This window comes from Anthonomus grandis, chromosome 1 (genome assembly GCF_022605725.1).
Source record: "Anthonomus grandis grandis chromosome 1, icAntGran1.3, whole genome shotgun sequence".
NCBI classification, from domain to species: domain Eukaryota; kingdom Metazoa; phylum Arthropoda; class Insecta; order Coleoptera; family Curculionidae; genus Anthonomus; species Anthonomus grandis.
The window spans coordinates 31,475,931-31,496,053 of NC_065546.1; the positions used below are offsets into that span (position 1 = coordinate 31,475,931).

Sequence of the window (20,123 nt, forward strand, 5' to 3'; positions counted from 1 at the left end):
GTAAAAAAAAGTGAGATCGGTGCATGTTACTAACGTTAGGTCGGCATACGTATTGAGAGTGGGAGTACCATGAAGCGTCGTGCTGTAGTTGGGTTGGCTAGAGCCGGACTTAAAAAGAATCAAATACGAAAATACTTTCAGAGTATTGACCAAGAATTAGATGAAAATATGCGCCAGGAAATTTCTATATAGAGAAAAATCTTAAGGCGCGTCATTGATGTGACCCTAACACTAGCTTCTTGCAACATGCCTTTTTGAGGACATAATAAAAGCAAACATTCAAAGAATCCAGGTCTTTTTTTATCTATTATTCAAATGCTTTCAAAGTATGATCTCGTATTACAAAATTTATTGGAACACAAGGAAAAAAAATCTGTTACGTATTTAAGCCCAAAAATTCAGAACGAAATTATTCAAATATTAGGCAATTCGGTTAAACAAGAAATTTTAAAGAGAATTAAAGAAGCTCAATTTTTTCAGTTATAGTTGATACCACCCAGGATATTGCAAAAGTTGATCAGTTAAGTATAATAATTAGATATGTCATAACAGATTATGTAGAAAACACACCGGCGCAAATTAAAATCCACGAATCTTTTTTAGGGTTTATTCCAGTAACGGACCAAACTGGTGCGGGCCTTTGCCAAACCATTTTGGAAATTCTAAACAACCATGATCTTTCTATAAAAAAGCTTCGTGGACAGGGTTATGACGGAGCTGCTAACATGAGCGGCGTGTATAAAGGTGTAAAAGCGGAAATTTTAAAACTAGCACCACATGCTCCATATGTGCATTGCGCAGCACATAATTTAAATTTAATTCTTAATGATTCAGTTAAAGATATTGCGGAAGTAAGAAACTTTTTTGACATTTGGTTCAAAATTTATATGTGTTTTTTGGTCACAGCATCAAACGATGGGCGTTATTGCAAAGTGTGAAGCAAAATAAAATAACTTTAAAAAAATTAGCACCTACTCGGTGGTCATCCAGGCATGATGCTTTGGAAGCTCTTCGTTTTAGGTACACTGTTGTATTAAAGAGTTTCTAAAATAATACTTACTTCTCAAAATACAGCGGAAATTACCGAAGCAACATCTTTAAAAAGTCAGTTAGAGAAATTTGAAATAGTTCTTTTAATTATAATTGAAACAAATGTCTTAAAACAAGTAGATACTGTTTCTAGGCTTTTACAAAATAAAGACCAAGATATTGATCAATCTGTCACATTATTTAATACTTTATATGCAAATATGAAAGAAATGAGGAATAATTTTTACTTATTAATGCAGGAAGCTATTGAATTAGCAGGAGAATGGGGTACTTCTACTCAGTTCGTGCAAAAAAGAATAGTTCGCCCCAAGATATTTTTTGACGAGAGCAGAAACCACCACCATATTGAAAGCGTTGATGAATGGTTTAAAATTAATGTTTTTTATAAAACAATCGACATATTTATTGCTTAAATAAAAAGCAGGAGTGGCGCATTGAACGAAATTTACGACACTTTTAGGGTAATTTTACCAAAAACTATACGTAATTCATCCATTTCGGATAAGACATATGAAATGGGCAAAAGGCTTTATATTAAATATCCAGACGATCTATCCGATTTAATTGCTTCCCAATTAATATCTTTTAGAAAATGCTTTCAGGGAAAAATAAATGACAATACGATTTTAGAACTACTCGAATTTATTTTGATTCAAAATTTTTCATCTTGCTGCAGTTTTAGCGAAATTGTAACCGCATGCAATATTTTTCTTACAATTTCTGTTTCAGTAGCTTCTTCAGAAAGATCGTTGTCAAAATTAAAAATTATTAAAAATTACTTAAGAAGTGTAATGGGCCAAGAAAAGTTGTCTGCTTTGGCAATTATTTCTATTAAAAATGAGATATCTCGAGAGCTCAATATTGATAATATTATCTCAACTTTTGCAAATTCGAAAGCAAGAAAAAAAACGTTTTAGGTGGATTTTTTTTTTATTATTGAATGCTTCTTTTAGATTAGATAGGATAGGTGTAGGTAGGTACTAAGACATACGTTAACGTGTTTTAATATAGTAATATGAATAAATGTCATACAAAAAAAATATTTATTTTATTTTCGGCGTTTTCCTATTATTACTATACCGAAAATTTTAAATACCGGCCCGTGCCGACGTCGGTACGCGGCTGTTCCAAGTGACGAAAATATTGTCGACTCATCCTAAAACCAAAATCATGTATAAAACATCTATTTACCTTTACTTCCTGTTATTTTTTTATAAAAAACTACTATTCTAAAGAAATTTTATATATAGAGATATATATATGTATATATATATATATATATATATATATATATATATATATATATATATATATATATATATATATATATATATATATATATATATATATATATATATATATATATATATATATATATATTATATATATCCATATTATATATATATTATATATATATACATATATTATATATATATATCCTCATTTGAGTACGCCAAGTTTCCCTAACCCTATTTGTAGCTCTTTTTTTATTATATGACAATATTTAATTAAAAAAATTAAATTTTAAAGAAAAATATTTCCACGTAAAAATGTAAATAGGGATTATAAAAAACTAAACCAGCAGTTTTTGGCGCGGATCAAAATATATTGACATATGAAGAGAAATGCGGCACACGTGCTCCTGCCTACTAGAAGACCAATACCACAGAACACAAATATATAGAGAAGTGGTGGTTGCATACAAACTGAAAGAAATTCTTCTGACAAATCAGCTAGCGGCCTCTCGCTTGGCAGCGGAAACTGTTGTAACTAACTTGACAGTTTGACGTGTCTAATTGGACCAATCGAAATGGTAGAAAGGCGTGGCCAAATTAAGGCGGGAAATCACATTTTACTTAATCTGACAATCTTATTATTTAATCGTAATATCTAAAGCAAACGCCTAATCAAAAAGGTTACTCATAGAGAAAAAAGCCGTTTTGATTAGGTGTTAGCATAAGATATTGATCTGAACAAAAATAAAACTTTTCAGCTTTATTTACATATTTAAATAGGTTAATTTACTGCAATAATCTATGCAATTGTACTAACAATAGTGTACCACATATCACCAATTGGACAAATGGAAATAAAACAATGTTTTTTTTGCTTTAGTACATTTATTATTTAATTTTCCTGGAAAAAAAATTACTTAAAATGATATACATAATATTCAATAATTCATTATAACAGACATTATATAAATTAAAATTAATCTAAAAATGTTTAAAATTATTTTGTTACCACTGAACTACCCTAATTTTATACAGATTAGAAAAGGTTGTCAACATTTTTGTGCTGTTTTCTCATAATACATCTAAAGGCATTCCCATTAGGTTAATAATATCCTCATTTTATTAACACATAGAGTCAATAGAGGATGAATTATTCTTATTTAATATGTACTTGTATCTCTTTCCTAAAGAAAAATTAAACAGATTTTAAAATTATTTAAATTATAATCTAAATATTAATTTTTAAAATTAATTAAAAATTCTATAACAGAGTATTATTGAAAGAAACAATATATCCATCAACAAAACAAAATAAACTCTTTCAAAATGAAAACAACTTTTTAGTATAAACATATATCACTTACATAGAATATATTTGTTGGTCTCTTATAATACTAACAACATATCTTGGAACTATAATATTACTAAAAACTTAATTCAAGGATAGATGTTTACATAAAATAAAAAGAAACTCTTAAAAAAACAAGTTGTAAGAAAAACATTAATTCTGATCCATTCCGGGTGCTCAGGTCTCTTAGCCGCTATACCTATGTCTTGTCTCAGTGAACACAGGAAGTGGTATGATACAAGCAGGAAATAAAAAAAAAATAGACAGTGCAAACCTTATAAATCCATTTACTAAATGATTCATGTAAAAAAAAAGACAAAATAAATGTTTAAATAAATATGTATTGTAGTGTAAAGCCAGGGGTAACAGCATTATTAAAATTTGTGGAGAACTGATCAGAAGAAATTCTATAGCTCAAAGTCTTAATAATATCTACATTGCATATCCCTCTCCATGTTTTTCTTGTAATATGAACTGAAGGAAATTAAAAAAATCTTTTATTACTGTTTCTCAGGAATATTTAAAATATACATACTCTTACATCAAGGTCAGGAAAATTTCAATCAATTTTTAATTGTTGAATAGAAAATGAGAGGCCAGATATTTTGTAATATGTATTTATAATAATCAAGTTAAAAATTAAATACTTGAAAAGTGAAAATTCTTCATTGAAATCAACTGAATTTGATTTTATTAAAGACTAAAGATTGACAATACAAAAACATAATAGTAATAAATAAAATCAGATTTTCTTACCAGAAACCTGGAATTGCCTGCCGCAAATTAATTAAAACACTACTCCCAATATTGAAAGAGAACTTTTTAGAAAAAAAGTCATAAATTTAAAATAACATCCTTAAAACAAATAGCAAACTCAATCCAGGCTGGCATTCATCACAGAACACAAATATATAGGCATTCACTGAAATGAAAAACAAACCACAGACACAAACAAACTCAATCTCAAATGGTATGACAATGACAAATGATGTTCTATCAGTCAATGTCAACAACTGTCTGTCAGCTCCCTGTCAATTTTGCCAAGCAAGATGGCCGATATATGATTCCGATTTTCACCATACAAGTTTCATCCATGTGACCAATACTAAGCTGCCGCATCGTCTAGGACACAATTAATTGCCACGCACATTTTTTATCCCCACCCATACGCGCCGTCCTCAAATGATGACACTGGGCGCTAATAGGTAAAATAAAATTCCTGCAGTCTTCCTCTACTTATTTATTAAACATTCAGTTTTTTTAAAATTCCCGACATGTTTCGGACACAGTGGTGTTCATCATCAGGAGATCAAAAGCTTAAAATTGGTATCAGATATACGCCCCAGGGTTTGATTTCATGTCAAAAAAACCCTCTATTTATTATCATTGTTTTTTTAATTTTTTTTTTATTTCATTATTTTTAATTTAATTTGTTTACATTCTGTTGTTGATAAGAACCGAATAACAGCAAAAAGAAAAAAGACTTTTTTTTCGGTACATGTCAACAACAGAATGTAAACAAACAAAATTACAAATATTAAATTAAACAAAAAACAATAATAATAAATAGAGGGTTTTTCTGACATGGAATAAAACCCTGGGGCGTATATCTGATACCAATTTTAAACCTTTGGTCCCCTGATGATGGACACCACTTTTTCCGAAACATGTCGGCAATTTTTAACAACTGAATGGTTATTAAATAAGTGGAGGAAAACTGCAGGAATTTCATTTTACCTTAATCAACGACTCCACTGTAGTACTGACTATTTTTTTACTATTATAAAATATTATTTTGTAAAGTGTATCAATGTCCACGTAATTTTTCAGGCTTAATAGATTATGTAAACATTTGTGTAACTTTAGAGAACATGAGTAATATTTATTTTAAAAAATGATGACTGGTATTAGCAAATCTAACACTTTGTAAATACGACAAAAAAAAATAATAAAGGTTTAATTAGGGTTGTAGTAACATATCAATATTAATGTTATATTTAAAAATTAATTGTTATTCGTCTCATACCCTTTGAGCGAATTTTACGTTCTGCTTCCGTAGAAGCGTAACGGAAAGGTCGTAAATTATAAGGCTTATCTCTCGAGTGGCCCATATTTCTTAATATTATAGCAAAACTGTAAAAAAGTGTAATAACTCAACTCCTGCTGGCATATGAGTTGCATTATTTTACCATAAAAAAATAAAAGTTTTAATTAATTTTAACTCAATCAGTTTTGGGACTTATTCCAAAATAGACCGTGCAATTAAATGCGTTTTCTATGATTTATCCGACATGAATTTCAGCAAAGCAAACAACAAAAATAAATATTTATTACACCCTCGAGCTCCGGTTACATAAAAAAAGGGACGAAATGTCCAGTTACGTTTTAAACAATTTTTAATTAACAAACAAACCGGCCAGAATAAAATGTCGTTTTTCCACGTTAATTTTTTTTCTCATTTCCCATCCTTGATTACTAACATAAATTCAAGCAGCATAATAAATCAGCAAATAATGCTGAAGCTTTTATTAGTTGCGTGGTGAAATTTCGAAAAGATCGATGAGATCAATGAACTTCTTTTAATTTAACTTTTGGAAAAGTAAAAATGTAGTTTGCTTACCTTGGCCTCAGAAGCTTGAGGGAACACCATAAGTAGCCAGCATAAGATGAAGGAAGAGATACACAGAGCATGAGTCATTTTGTATCTCTTCATCTGAAAAAAAAATTAAGTTAAAGTAAAGCCAATTTAAAAAAAATTACCCATGGCGTAACATACAGGGGGATTCAGTCTTCTTTTGTCACTAATCTGCGAAGCGACGAGTAATTTTGTAACGAAGGTTTAATTCTTAGACCCTCTGCTGTTTAATTTAGTTGCTCTTGCAATAAATTTCCATTTTTGACATTGTTTTTGAAATATTTTAGTTTAAAGGTTCGAAAACATTTGAAAACAATCTTGCTTGGCTTGGAATTTTCAATAAAATTGAACAGACTTTTATTTGTCAATGAAATAAATAAACAAGACAATCAAGTGATCTAAAGTCATTATTTATTTTCACAGTTTTTATATCTTATATCCATTTCATTTATGTATCCTGCAACGGAAATGCAGCGGCTGCAGTTCGAGAATATCAAAGAAGATAGTCAGGCCGAAGGCAACCAAGCGCTCGTGTTTTTGTAAATATCCACCATCGTTTTCGAGAGTTTTGTTTGAAAAGTAGGCAAGATCGAGACCGGCTAGTAGGAAGAAATGATCATGAAAATGCCATTCAAAATGTGCTACATAAAAATAAAATATATAGTATGGCATTTAATATAATATTAGAAACCAAAAAATAAGAATAATATTACAATAATAGTACGAGTATTGTTGGCAAATAAATATGTTTAATATTATGCATTCACATATAAGTGGGAATATAAAAAAAGGTAAGAAAAACAAACATGAATAATGTAAAAATAAAATTATACAAATAAAATCTTAAGCTAAACATAAATAAATATTAAAACATGAGTTGAAATAAATTTTTAAAATATAAACAGACTTAAAATTTAATCAAATCAGAACACAAACACACAATAAAATAAAGGTAAAATAAATAATAAATAAAACGTATAATGTTATAACACAGAATATAAAATTCATAACACAGAATAAAGATAAAAAAGACAAATACTAAATATGTAGAGCAAATTTTCTCAAGAGTCTTTTAAACACGTTAAAACTATCACGGGATTTAAGACTAGCCAGTAACCTATTGAAATCTATTAAGCCCCTATATAATATTGACTTGCCCAACTGAGTTGTATTACATCTGTCAACTAGGAAATCTGTTCGGTTGCGAGTATGATAATTGTGAATATCACTAAAAGTTGTCAATTTATCACAGATATACCGGGTGATGCGTCGCCGAGCGGAACATAGGAAAACCCATGTAAATTTTGAGGGGGTCAATTTTTAGCTTCCCTGTACATTTTATAGAAAAAATGTAGGATAACTTTTTGAGGAGACCAATCTGGCAAACCCTTGTACAAGTTTCAAAAAATTTTAATAAGCGAATCTTGAATTATTCAGTTAAATGTAATTACAAAATTAGCAAATTTTCGGTTCAGGTAAAATCAAACGGGCACCAGTAAAATGAATATTGTCACTGACGTGAGGAAAAGTGTCAATAAATCAGTGACAGTCGATATTTGAAAACAAGTATGAATCATTCAATCGACAAAAAAATATTCATAATTAGGTGGCATTATACGGGAAACAGTTTTAGAGCAGTATCTGAAATGTTTTCAGTTTATTTCCCCACCAAACCTATTCCGTCCATTTCAACTATTAAACGTATTGTTAATAAGTTCGAGTTCAAAGATACCGTAATAAATAATTGTAAATGTTCAACTCAGGATATCGAAAATAGAGCCGAAGAAAGAGAGAACAGAAATCTTAATATTCTACTGAGTGTGGAGGAAAACAAGATGGTTAGGACGAGGGTTCTTGGGCAAGAGTTAAATAAACATCATACAACGGTATTGCGCACTTTAAAAAAACAAAAATATTATTCGTATAAATTCGAAAAACATCAAAAGCTGCAGGAAGGAGATGAAGAACGAAGAATGGCATTTTGTTTTGAAATGACGAAAACAGCAAATAATGATAGGAATTTTTTAAGAAATATTTGTTTTACCGATGAATGTACATTTACCCTTAACAATGAACCAAATGTTCAGAATTGCCGGTATTGGAGCCAAGAAAATGAACATCACTTTGTTCATACTCGGACACAATATCCCCAAAAAACAAATATATTCATGGGAATTATCGGACACCATATCATTGGACTCTTTTTTATGGACTATAACCTGGACTATACCTTTTTTATGGACTTATTTCAAAATCAAATTGGATCCACCTTGGAAGAAGTTGTTCAGGAAGATCAAATGATCTGGTTCCAAATGGATGGTTGCCCGACCCATAATGCCCGTATGGTTAGAGAGTGATTGGAAAATGCTTTAAACGGCAATATTATTGGTCCACGGTACCGGATACTTTGGCCAGCCAGGTCACCTGATCTTTCACCGAATGACTTTTTTTTGTAGGGTCATTTAAAAAGTGTCATTTATAAAAGTGTAAAATTTGAGAATCTAAACCACTTACAAAACGTTATTTCATTAGAATATAATAAAAGTTTCCCAATCCCAATCTTAGTAACGTTAGAAATGAATTTCATGATTATTGTTAGGATATTGTTTAGCTGTTAATGGGGGGTTGTTTGAAGAATTGATTAATTGATGTTTTTATGTAATTCTCTATTATTTAAAAAAAAATATTGTATTTTATTTTATTTTTCCACACTTAGTAAAATATTAAGAGTTCTGTTCTCTCAATTTTTGGATCTATTTCCGATCTTCTGAGTTAAACATTTACAATTATTTATTGCAATTGTATTTAAACCTAGTTTATTGTTGCAAAGCCAGCCAAATACTATTTGTTTGCCTAGCCAAGATCATGGTTCCTCCATGTATAGATTGTTGAGGACAAAAATTTGATATAGAAACATAATTAGATAATAAAAAACATTTACTAGGCCGCAACCAGTGCTCAGTCAGAAGTACAATATCAGGAAAATTACATGTGTCCAGCAAAAGATGAAGCTCATCCATCTTGTTTCTTAGGGATTGTATATTAAGAATAAAGATACTTAAGCTTTTCGAAGAGCTAATTTCAATCTTACTAGTAGAATATTAATATAAATAAGATTCAACCTTCGTGGACATGTCTATAAAAAAAAAAGAATTCAATTCACAATCAGTAATAAGTTCAGACTTATTAATTTGATGATTCAAAGACAATTTATTCGATGAAATATTAATTTTAAAATAGTTGAAAATATGTGCATGTAATAATGATGCCAAGTCTGAACCAAAGTTACTGGCGTGATTAGACTCTAAAATCTCATACAGATTAATATTATTTGCATGAAAAGTACAATAAATGGCCTTATTACTATTATAGATAACATTATGGTTTAAATAAGTATAAGGGCTTGTCATCACTAAAGTGTTTGTATCGAGATGATTTTGAATTAAATTTTTTAAAACATCAGATGAAGAACAAATTCCATTTAACATTACTATTAAAAAATCTTCTTTCGTAAAGTCCTTAACTAAATTTGATGCTGTCCTAATCACTTCACTGCTTGAACTGTCCGGCTTCAAGAAACACTGGACCTTGTAGTAAGCTTCAAACTTTAAACGTAAATATTTTAGGAACACTCTGCTACAATTTCCACCAACAAAGAGAAGCCGAGGTCGACTATCGTCAGGTGTATTTGGCCTAGTTGGTAGCGGTGTTGGAGAATTAATAACAACAGATTTAGATATCTGTAACAGTTCCTTCAATGCACAAATGTTGGAATAACAGGTATCTTTTTCAACTTCCAACACCTTTACGGAGTCTAACATCTTCTTATTTAAGTTAGTTAAGTCGTTTACGTCTTTTTGTAGCAAGTTTATTTCAGTCTTATAGGTTGAATACTCATTTTCTAATGTTTTTATCATTACAATTAAATTTTTATTTAGGATATTTAGCTCGCTAATTTGTAAATTGAACTTAAAACTTGCCCTTTCACTCACTTTCATCAATGCCAACAATTCACCTTCTTTAATTTTTAAGTTTTTCAATTCAACTTTAAGTTCTTCATTCCATTTATGCAGATTTTCCAGGGATGAGGAAAACTTCTTTTTGGCCTCCGACACTTCATCTTCAAAAATCATGCTGTTTCTTTTCATTCTCTCTATATGTCCAGCCTTTTCTTTCAATTCTGTCAACAAATCATAACTCTTTTGCTCATTAATTTTTCCTTCCTGATCTCTTTCATTAAAATCATCTTGACATCTTTGTGAGCATAAAATCCTGTAGCCTCCCAGTTTTATGGCATCAGAATTTCTTTCCAGACAACTTGGGTGGTACATTGAAATACAAGAGATGCAGCAATAATTTGAAAAATCCCTTTTTTGACAACATTTGAAACTACGGTTCATTTTAGATTATAAGGAAATATTATTAAATTGAAATAAATATTAATGGTAAAAACAGGAAGTCAGGCAACAGGCAGTAAAAACTGCAAGTAAACAGTAACTTGAACTTAAACCCAACGCAGGAAACAAACGTACAACAAAACACACAATTGCACGTCCTACGGTTAATGTTCAATTATTTCAAGTTAAGGTCAATGGTAGCCAGATAATTTTAAATTTAGTCAGAACAGGTGAACTGTTTATAAAACAAAAACATTTACTGATGCAGAAACTTAATTAATTTTTTAGGAAACACTTTTACCGCGAAAATATAGTACTGTAAGTATTAATGTAAACACGCAACACTAGATCAAAACAACAATTTAAATTAAATCAAAACGAATCAAAACAAAACGGAGTACCGGCGTTTCCTATGAGCATAGACGTTTACTCTGTACGACTGCTAAACCGATACATGCGGTATGCTTTGATTTGTTTGCCTAAACACTGAACATTGTTTTTCTAACCGTTGGACTGTCATAACACAACTTTCACGATTATATAGATATTCTTTAAAGAAGTTAGTACCATATTCAGAGATTCCAAAATACCTTACTTTAGCCACCAACATATGTTGCGACAACGACAACGACAACACATGTCGCTTGATTTTGCTCTTCATTCACCCTTGCGTCATTTAATATTTTAACTAAGCATGTTGACGTGCTAAAATTCTTTCTAAATCCTGACTGGCAATCGGAAATTAAATTATAAGCTTAAACAAAATTAGAAATCTGGTTATAAATATGTTTTTCAAAAACCAATATACTAATTGGTCTTAAATCCTTGTATTCTTCAGGTACTGAATTTTTTGCAATAGGTTTCATTATTGCTTTTTTCCATAAATTTGGATATTTTTGCTTAAGAATGCACTCATTAATTATATGTAATAACGGATTTAAGCAAAATTGAGAACAAAGTTTAATGTCCTTAATCGAGATACCTTCAATTCCCCTTCAATAAAATCTAATTGCATTGGATTTTATTGAAGAAGCTGAAATGCTTCATTACAACTTAACAACACTTCATTACAACTTAATCTATTGCTTCTCTACTTACTGTATCCGGAAGGGTATTAATACAATTAAAAAATTTATGAATTTCGGTTGGATTTAATAGATTAGTTGGTATAATATTTTGATTTTTATTTATTGTTAGATGAAGCTTGTCTGCTACTCTCCAAAAATCCTTTCCTTTTTTATCTGACAGTTAATTAAAATAAGTATGTATGTATGTATGTACAGTATTAAAATTTTTTCTCTAATGATTGCGTGTTTTGTGTAGTTTCTTAGTTCTCTAGTCTATAATACTGCAAATGCGCTGGACATTTAGTTTTTAAATATTTTTTATGCGCATGGTCCCTAAGTTTCACTAAAGTTTTTATATTTTGTGTTATCCAAGGACAAATCGGTTTTTCCTTGATTTTTTTAGTTTTAATAGGTGCATGCCTATTTAGGATTGTCAAAATATTTCTGTTAAAAAAGTCAACTTTTTCATTAATATCAGTCATGCAGTACATCTCGTGCCAGGGAATAAGTTCCCCATCATTATAAAAATTTTCGATATTTATTGCGTTATAATCTCGAAACGAAATATGTTTTCCTATCGCCTTTACATTCTCAAATTTAAAAATCGAAAAAATGATATTAGGGTCTGATATGGTATCTGAGATGGGCACTAATAGTGACTTCAAAGAAATCAAACTATCGCTGCTTACGATGTAGTCAATAAAACTTGCATTTCCAGTTGCCATATTCACTCTTCTTGGCTCTGATATACGTTAAGATAAATTAAAATATTCGAAAATTTGTTTAAGCCTATTTAAATACGCGTGCTCTTTTAAAAAATGAATATTAAAATCGCCTGTCATAATAGCATGATCAAAATTTAGAGTTAAACCAAGTAAGTCTTCCAGGTTATCTAGGAATCTTGGTATACTACTAGATGGAGGACGATATACAGTGTGGTGACTTTAACTGGAATAAATTCAGTTAAAACTAATCAAAATTTATCTCGCAAAATTCCTGAGACCCGTCGGTTTTTGTTTATTTTTTTCACATTTCAATGAGAGTTTAAAAAAAGTGGCTTTCCATTTGAAAAAAAAAAAGCTTGGGTTAATTTGGATCCCCCCTGTAGGTGAAAAAATACAAAAACTATCTTGAAATGTGAAAAAAAATAAACAAAAATCAACGGGTCTCAGGAATTTTGCGAGATAAATTTTGATTAGTTTTAACTGAATTTATTCCAGTTAAAGTCACGACACTGTATAGTAATTAACACAAACGTTGTTTCTCTTATTTCAAAAGTTTTTCCTGAAACCTCGAAGCTATCAAATGTTAAAGGTAGTATACTAACGTTTAGAGAGTTTTTTACATAGAGCCCTATTTCACTACCACGTTCCTCCCTGTCTTGTCTTATAAATTTATAAAAAATAAAAATTAATCATATAAAAAATAATCATATCAAATTATTGGGAGAAAAAAACCGCATTCCAAAAGTGGTTGTTCCCAATAATGTGCTATTTAAAGAAATAATGTAAAGGCCAAAATTATTGATTTGGACATTTTAAATAGGCGTGTAAAAGACTTAAGTCATAAAATGCAATAAAAACTATTTTTTCGTGACTACTTGATTGAAAATTAAAACTTTTAACGCATTCATGGCACCCTATTTTAAAAATTAAAAAAATTATTTATTCTATGAGTATAAAACAAAAGGTAGCAAATAGAGTACCATTGTTTTCAGAATATTATTTGCTATCAAAATACGTAATAATGTGCCAAGTGTCCCATTTAAAATAATAAAGTTAGTATTATTTCCTGTTAAACTAGAAGAGATGGAAAATAATAGAATATGTCAAAAGATGCTCTTATAACCATTCTATTAATATACCAAATTTCATTTGTTTATCTTGAAAAGTAAAAAATTTATTGTGTTCCCTCTTTTCTGTATCACGCGGTATAGAATTTGATTTATGGATATTACTTAAGGATAAAATAAATGTAAATTTGTTTTGTATTTGCTTAAATTTAGAAATGTATATATATTTTATTTATTGGGCAAAAGTCTTAAAAATGCATTGAAAGTTTGCATTTATATTAGGAACAATAAAAAATACCCACCCATGCCAATAATTGAAACTTATCAAGTTCCTGTCTTCAAATGTTGGCTCCCTATAAACCGGCGTATAATCATGATATTTATAGCTGAGAAAATAGTGTCAACAAACTTATAGGCTTTATACAAGTGTATAATAATTTTGAGAGCTAATATATAGCTTACAGACCATTTTAAAAACACAATATTCTCACGAAAAAGTTTAAACTTTTCTTTATTTGACGTCACTTATAACGAACAAAACGTCAGCCTTAATAGTTTTAAAGCGCACGCGATATTGTCTAGTTGGAAAAGAAACGTTAGAAAATTTAACGAAAATAGTAATATTTTGGATGCATCTACTTTTTCTTATTAATATTTAAATCTAATAGTGCCAATCGATGCGCTATTGCCAACATTTGGGTGGTTTACCCTATAATAAAACAAATCAAAAATTACTTCCTTATATGAAAACCGTTTTCTGATATTCTAAATAATCCTCGAGAGATACGCAATCCGCTCACGTTCCTCCGTTTGATGGATTAAATAACTTTTGACAGCAAATTATAATGTAAAAGGGGATTAAATAAGAAAGCAATTTATTTAGCCACATCACGTATCTCTCCCCTTGGCAACGACCGTACGGCATCCCCTCAAAGAATTTCCCAGTAAGTCCAAAATGCTTAGATTAATTCTCCTTTATGGGGCGTTAATATAATATTAAAAAAAAAACTTCCTGTTTTATCTGTATATAACGAGAAAAACTCCACCTCCCAAAAGAATAAAAACCCAGTTTATATGGATCCTCCAGTATTCTATCCCTTAAGGGTTTTGTCGCCGCATAAATAGCAAAGTAGGCAGTAGAAAGGGCTGTTTGCATGTAACCCGAAACAGACGCGGCAATAATGGTAAATTATTTAGCACACTATAAAGGCTTGGAAATGCCTTATAAAACTGTATAAAATGACACAGAACTTTCATATTAAAACACTTTATTCGTATAAAAATAATAATGTTATTAAGTTATTTTAATTTCTATCCCGTTGTTCTACATAAACAATAGAGCAAACAAGTTGCATTGATTTTGACATAGACTACGGAGAATATCCTTTGTTACTATTTGGGTAAAAACACCTTTTGCCTAAATACAATGGGCGTATGATTAATAACGGAATAATGTCATCATTTGAAGTGTTTGTTGGTGCCGGATAATGAATGTGTTCAAATAATTTGATTTACTTACTAATAATTATTTTAAGCTTTTAAACATGATTAAAGGTGTTTAGTAATATTTTCGTTTAATTTTAATGACTTTTGTAGGATTTAAATGATAGATTCTGTACGTTGGGTACGGGGATCTGCAATTACCAGATGATATTTATTAGTTATAATAGAGATTGATTGGAAAAGCTTTTTTTGAATAAATGTAATGTGTCAGAAAAAAAACAATTTTCGAAATTATTCGTTGATATAGAAATAAGGTGAAAAAGTTCAATTTTAGTTATATCGTCACATAATCAGTAAGAAAAAACGAGTGAAATTTCACTCAGGTTTTATTTACTAAATTTTCAATTTCTCTTCACAGCCGATTGAGTGAAACTTTTACTGTAGAGTAATGACTAAATCATCAATTATAAGAATAAAAAGATGAATCCTAAAATTTGTGTTTTGACAAAGAAGGTCAAGATTAGCTTAGATCTACTCTTTAACTTTTAACCTTCCTAACAATCATAAACTGTGATGGAGCAAACGAAAAAAGTAATAGGTATATAATTATAGAGTATTTTTCTTCTAGAAAACTAGACTATACTTTGAATTGTTTTAACAACAAAAGTCTATAATATTTCCTATACACATTTAATGAAGTATATTTGCTATAAGTATTAAATAACTTAACGGCATTATATCTGTATTACGTTATATTGTATCTAATATTTCGAGTGTGAACCTGGTTTCTTGATATTAACTGTTCAAAAAGATATTCAGGACTTTAACTAACATATAATCGATAAAGAAAAGTAGAAGTGAAGAATTTGAATAGGTAGGTAGCGTTAAGCTACGGTTTGTTAGAACAGTACGCGGCGCAAAACTCACGTTCTGCTGAACGCTGCGCACGTCCGTTGAATTCAACTCATGTGTGTAAATAAAGAAGAGCGCTTTGTTATGTTCTGCTTAGGTAGGCGCACGACAGACAGCGTCGACTGTGTGCGCTGAAATCAAACCGAGTTTGATTTTGACGCAGTCGTTCAGTTAAGCTGAAAGTGGGCAGATGAAAAACACATTGAAAAATGGCAACCAAATTTTCTTTCCTGTTGTAAGGATGTTTGGTAATATCAGCTCTTATATAATCTAACACTAATTAAAATAATTCTGTGGATAGTCAAAAATATTCCCGAAATTTGTAGTCGTTTCCAAATAGTCTTTTTTCTATTGTTACTTTATAAGCTCCTTCCAAACATCTATTAGAAAACATTCGATTTTCTGTTTTGTTTTGGCGACGACAACTAATTAAACTCAGAAGATCCAATTCATGTTCTTCTTCATCAATAAGCATCGCCAGCAAATATTTTTTAGACATAATGATTATTCTTATATTATACACTATAAATATATGAAAATGTGACAAAATACGTTTGTCTCCATCAGCACCCACCAGCATACAATTAGGAACTAACAAAACACTTATATGAAAACTACCGTGCGTCGATCAAGGTAGATTCTGTTGAACGTTTATGCTATGCGTCGCGCCGTGTTCTAACAAACCGTAGCTTTAACCACCTCAACTAAAATATAGAGTCCGATACATCATCAAACTTTCCGAAGTTTTAGGCGGTAACGATTTATTTGATCCAAGCAAGGATATTAATTAAACTATAAGGCAGAAGTAATTTAAAATAGATAAAACAAGAGCCACTACGAGTTTTTTCCTAGTTTTAAAATTTAAAATGTGTTTATTGGCATAAAGCATACGCTTGCGTAAATAACACCTCTGCAGAAGAATATTAACATAATCCATAAATCTTAAAGAATTGTCCATTTTCTGTCCCGGAATTTTTACAGTAGTATCAGAGAACAAAATAGTTTCGTTATTCAAATGAATGTGAACGGTTTTCATTATATTTTTATGTGATCCCCGATTTGAAAACAAAACCATTTTTATTTTATTAGGATTAATGACAAGGATAAGTGCTTTTGAAAATTGATTTATTAGGTTCAAATCAGCGTTAATAGTACCAGCCACGTCATCAAAATTACAAGAGTCAAAATAATGCATGTATTGACCACCGACTCACGCCAGGCCCTGGAAAAATATCCTACCTCCAAACAACAATTTATAATATGAGTGACATGATCCAGATTAGAGCTGACATGAATAAGGAAAAGGCCATCCTTAGAATAGCGAAGATGAAAACTTTGCGAACCGTCGCAGGGAAGACACTTAGAGATGTGAAGGGGTGCGAAACAGCGACATAAGTGAGGCATGCAAGGTGAAGAATATAATGAGGTTGGGGCAGAAAAGAAAAAGATATTGGCATGACCACATACATAGAACAGACATATATAGAATAGAATACATCGCTTAAGACGAACAACCGACGACTTGTGCTGTCGACAACTGTCTCACGGGATAACCAACTAGATTGAGCCTTTATAATACACAGACCTTAAGGTTCTTGAAGTATAGGGCGAAGAAAGAAAAATAAGTTTTTTTGGATATCAGAATGACAGAAAGCTTCATAAAAAGGAATAGCTTAAACATATCTATAGAATGTATCATTACTGTGTTACGTATATTATTTCTTGGTCACGGGGTGTCTAGCTTTAGGTCATGGACTAATTTGACTTCCATGCAGGATAATTCCCTGTAGTGAAATTATGCTTTGGGCCGATGAGTTATGCATGATTCTCTGTAGTGGAGTTTATGTTTGTTATCATTCCGTAACAGTGAGGCTTCTATTGGCAAAATTCATTAATCGGCAACGAAGACATAGGAACTTCACTTACGCCTATTTAAGGGTTAATTTGATAGACTTTTTCGTGGTTGTGATTAAATTAAAGAAATCACCCTTTAAATATCCTAAAAGTAAAACAGACCATGCCAAATTTAACCTTTCACAACAAAACAAACCTTAACCTTCCTCAAACAGAAATCGATATTGTTGCTTTTGTCACACGCTCAGCTGATTAACGTAGGTTGGCAACACTGCATCACCTGAATTGATCTGATGTGTTATTTGACGAATATTGATTAACCAAATGGGCAGGACCGCATTTAGAATCACATTCATTTTCGCGATAGTAAATCTTTAAATCCTGGGGTTGGTTGTGGATGATCGCCTGATAATATTTTCTTTCAGTCTTCCTGCAGCATCGTTGTACAATAACAACAATACATTTCTTTTCTTAATTATCAATGTTTTCTTTTGGTCTTTGACTTTTACGGAGAGCAGCCACCATCTTGAAATAATAATAGGTATTAATCGACTAATATCCCAGAAGGGCATTACCATTCATTAATTGCGGGATTTCACCATTTCTTCAAAACTCATCGACTTGAAGATTTAAGCCGTATTTATTGATTATCCTATTTAAGAAAGGTTTAACTAGAAGTTTTAAGAAGATGGAGTTAAGGGCTCGTCGGAAACCAGGCTCGTGGCTCACTAGCATGATGGTCCTATTAGATTGATTAGGAATTGGGTATGGTACATTTTGAATCATCCAAGTTTGTTGAGGAATTATCGAGTGGGATTTAAGGCGATGAATTTGATCATCCAGTAACAATATCTAGCAGCATCCAAATAGGAGTAAATCTGGTTAGCGAGGTACACTTCTCGGGATATCTATAAGCAAATCACAGTAAGTGCGGAGTTGAAAGCATAGTGAGTCCCGAAGGCAACTCGTTTCGGTCTAGTGCTGTAACCGCAGAAATGCCAGTCCTACATAAATCCAATTCGGACAGGGAACATACTACACGAGAATAAGCTAAGTACCTACTCAGTCAGTTTTGTTCAGTGTATTTCTTTCATTTTAACATTTGTTTTAAGTAACCTAAAGGTTAATTTTAATCAATATTAAACAAAATATAATATGCTCTTAAATAAAATCATCCATTTTTGCCTCGATTCTTCTTAACCAAAGTCAAAATGTAACTAAAGGGTGTTTTTTTGAGAGGTATACAAATTTGAAGTGAAATAAAACTATAAAAAAAATTTATTGATATGGTATAGGTTTTATTTAAAAGATATTGTTATGCCATTAGTGCTTAAAAATAATTTCGGGCATATGAGCGCCGGCAATCATGGCTCTATAACGTTCTCCATTGACTGTAACATTCTGGTCGTTATCATCTTTAAAAAAATATGGGCCAATGATTCCTCCTGACCATAAAGCGCACCAAACTGTGACTTTTAATGGATGTAAGGGCGTCTCAACAAAAGCTTCTGGATTTTCTCCACTTTAAATTCGGCAATTTTGCTTATTGACGAAGCCGTTCAACCAAAAATGAGCCTCATCGCTGAACAAAATTTTGGATTGAAAAAATGGGTCAAGCTGAATACTGTTTTCCGCCCATTCACCGAACGTACGGTGCGCATAATGGTCATGCGGTTTCAGTTGTTGCACAAGTTGGATCTTGTAAGCTCGCAAGCCAAGATCTTGCCGCAAAATCTTCCACAAAGTGGATGGGCACAGCCCCAATTGTTGTGCACGATGGCGAATCGACTCATTCGGGTCCTCTTCAACACTATGCTCCACAGCAGCAATAACTTCTTCTGTGCGCACTGTATGGCGTCTTTGTGGATGCGTATTATCAACTAGAGTATGCGTGGTACGAAAACGATCCATGGTTATTCGAATAACTTGCTCGGATGGCCGATTATGTCGACCGTAAAATGGACACAGCGCACCGTAAGTTTCGCGAATTGAACTATGATTTTCAAAATATATTTGCACAATTTGAAAGCGTTGTTCTGGAGTAAGTCTATTCATTGTGAAATGGTAAACTGTACTGACCACGAATACACCACCAACTGTCAAATTGACAATCACCAGAAACAGTCTTGACAACTTAAAATCCAAACCTCTAAAAAAACACCCTTTATAATAATTCTTGTAAGGTATAGGAAACATATATAATTCTTAAAAAAAAGGGTACATAAAGTATTTAGAATTTAAGATGAGCTGTGAGCATATTGCAATTGCATTAGGTGATCTCTAATGTCACTGTTCTTTTGTTATGATAAACTATTTATCACCAATTTAATTTGAGCTGTACCGCTATCTAAAATAAAAGAATCAGGTCTCACCGATTTTTCAGTTTTATT

The 20,123-nt window shown here is 31.2% G+C and overlaps 1 protein-coding gene across 5 annotated transcripts in view; it reads right to left on the reverse strand.

The window, feature by feature from the left end:
* The window catches only part of LOC126742578 (follistatin-related protein 4-like), a 483,850-nt gene that overhangs the window by 322,005 nt on the left and 141,722 nt on the right, over positions 1 to 20,123 (reverse strand). For all 5 annotated transcript variants that reach the window (XM_050449341.1, XM_050449339.1, XM_050449330.1 and 2 more), the window contains exon 2: positions 6,254 to 6,346. In XM_050449341.1, the coding sequence (XP_050305298.1) occupies positions 6,254 to 6,346 (93 nt within the window). The remainder of the gene's footprint in view (positions 1 to 6,253; positions 6,347 to 20,123) is intronic.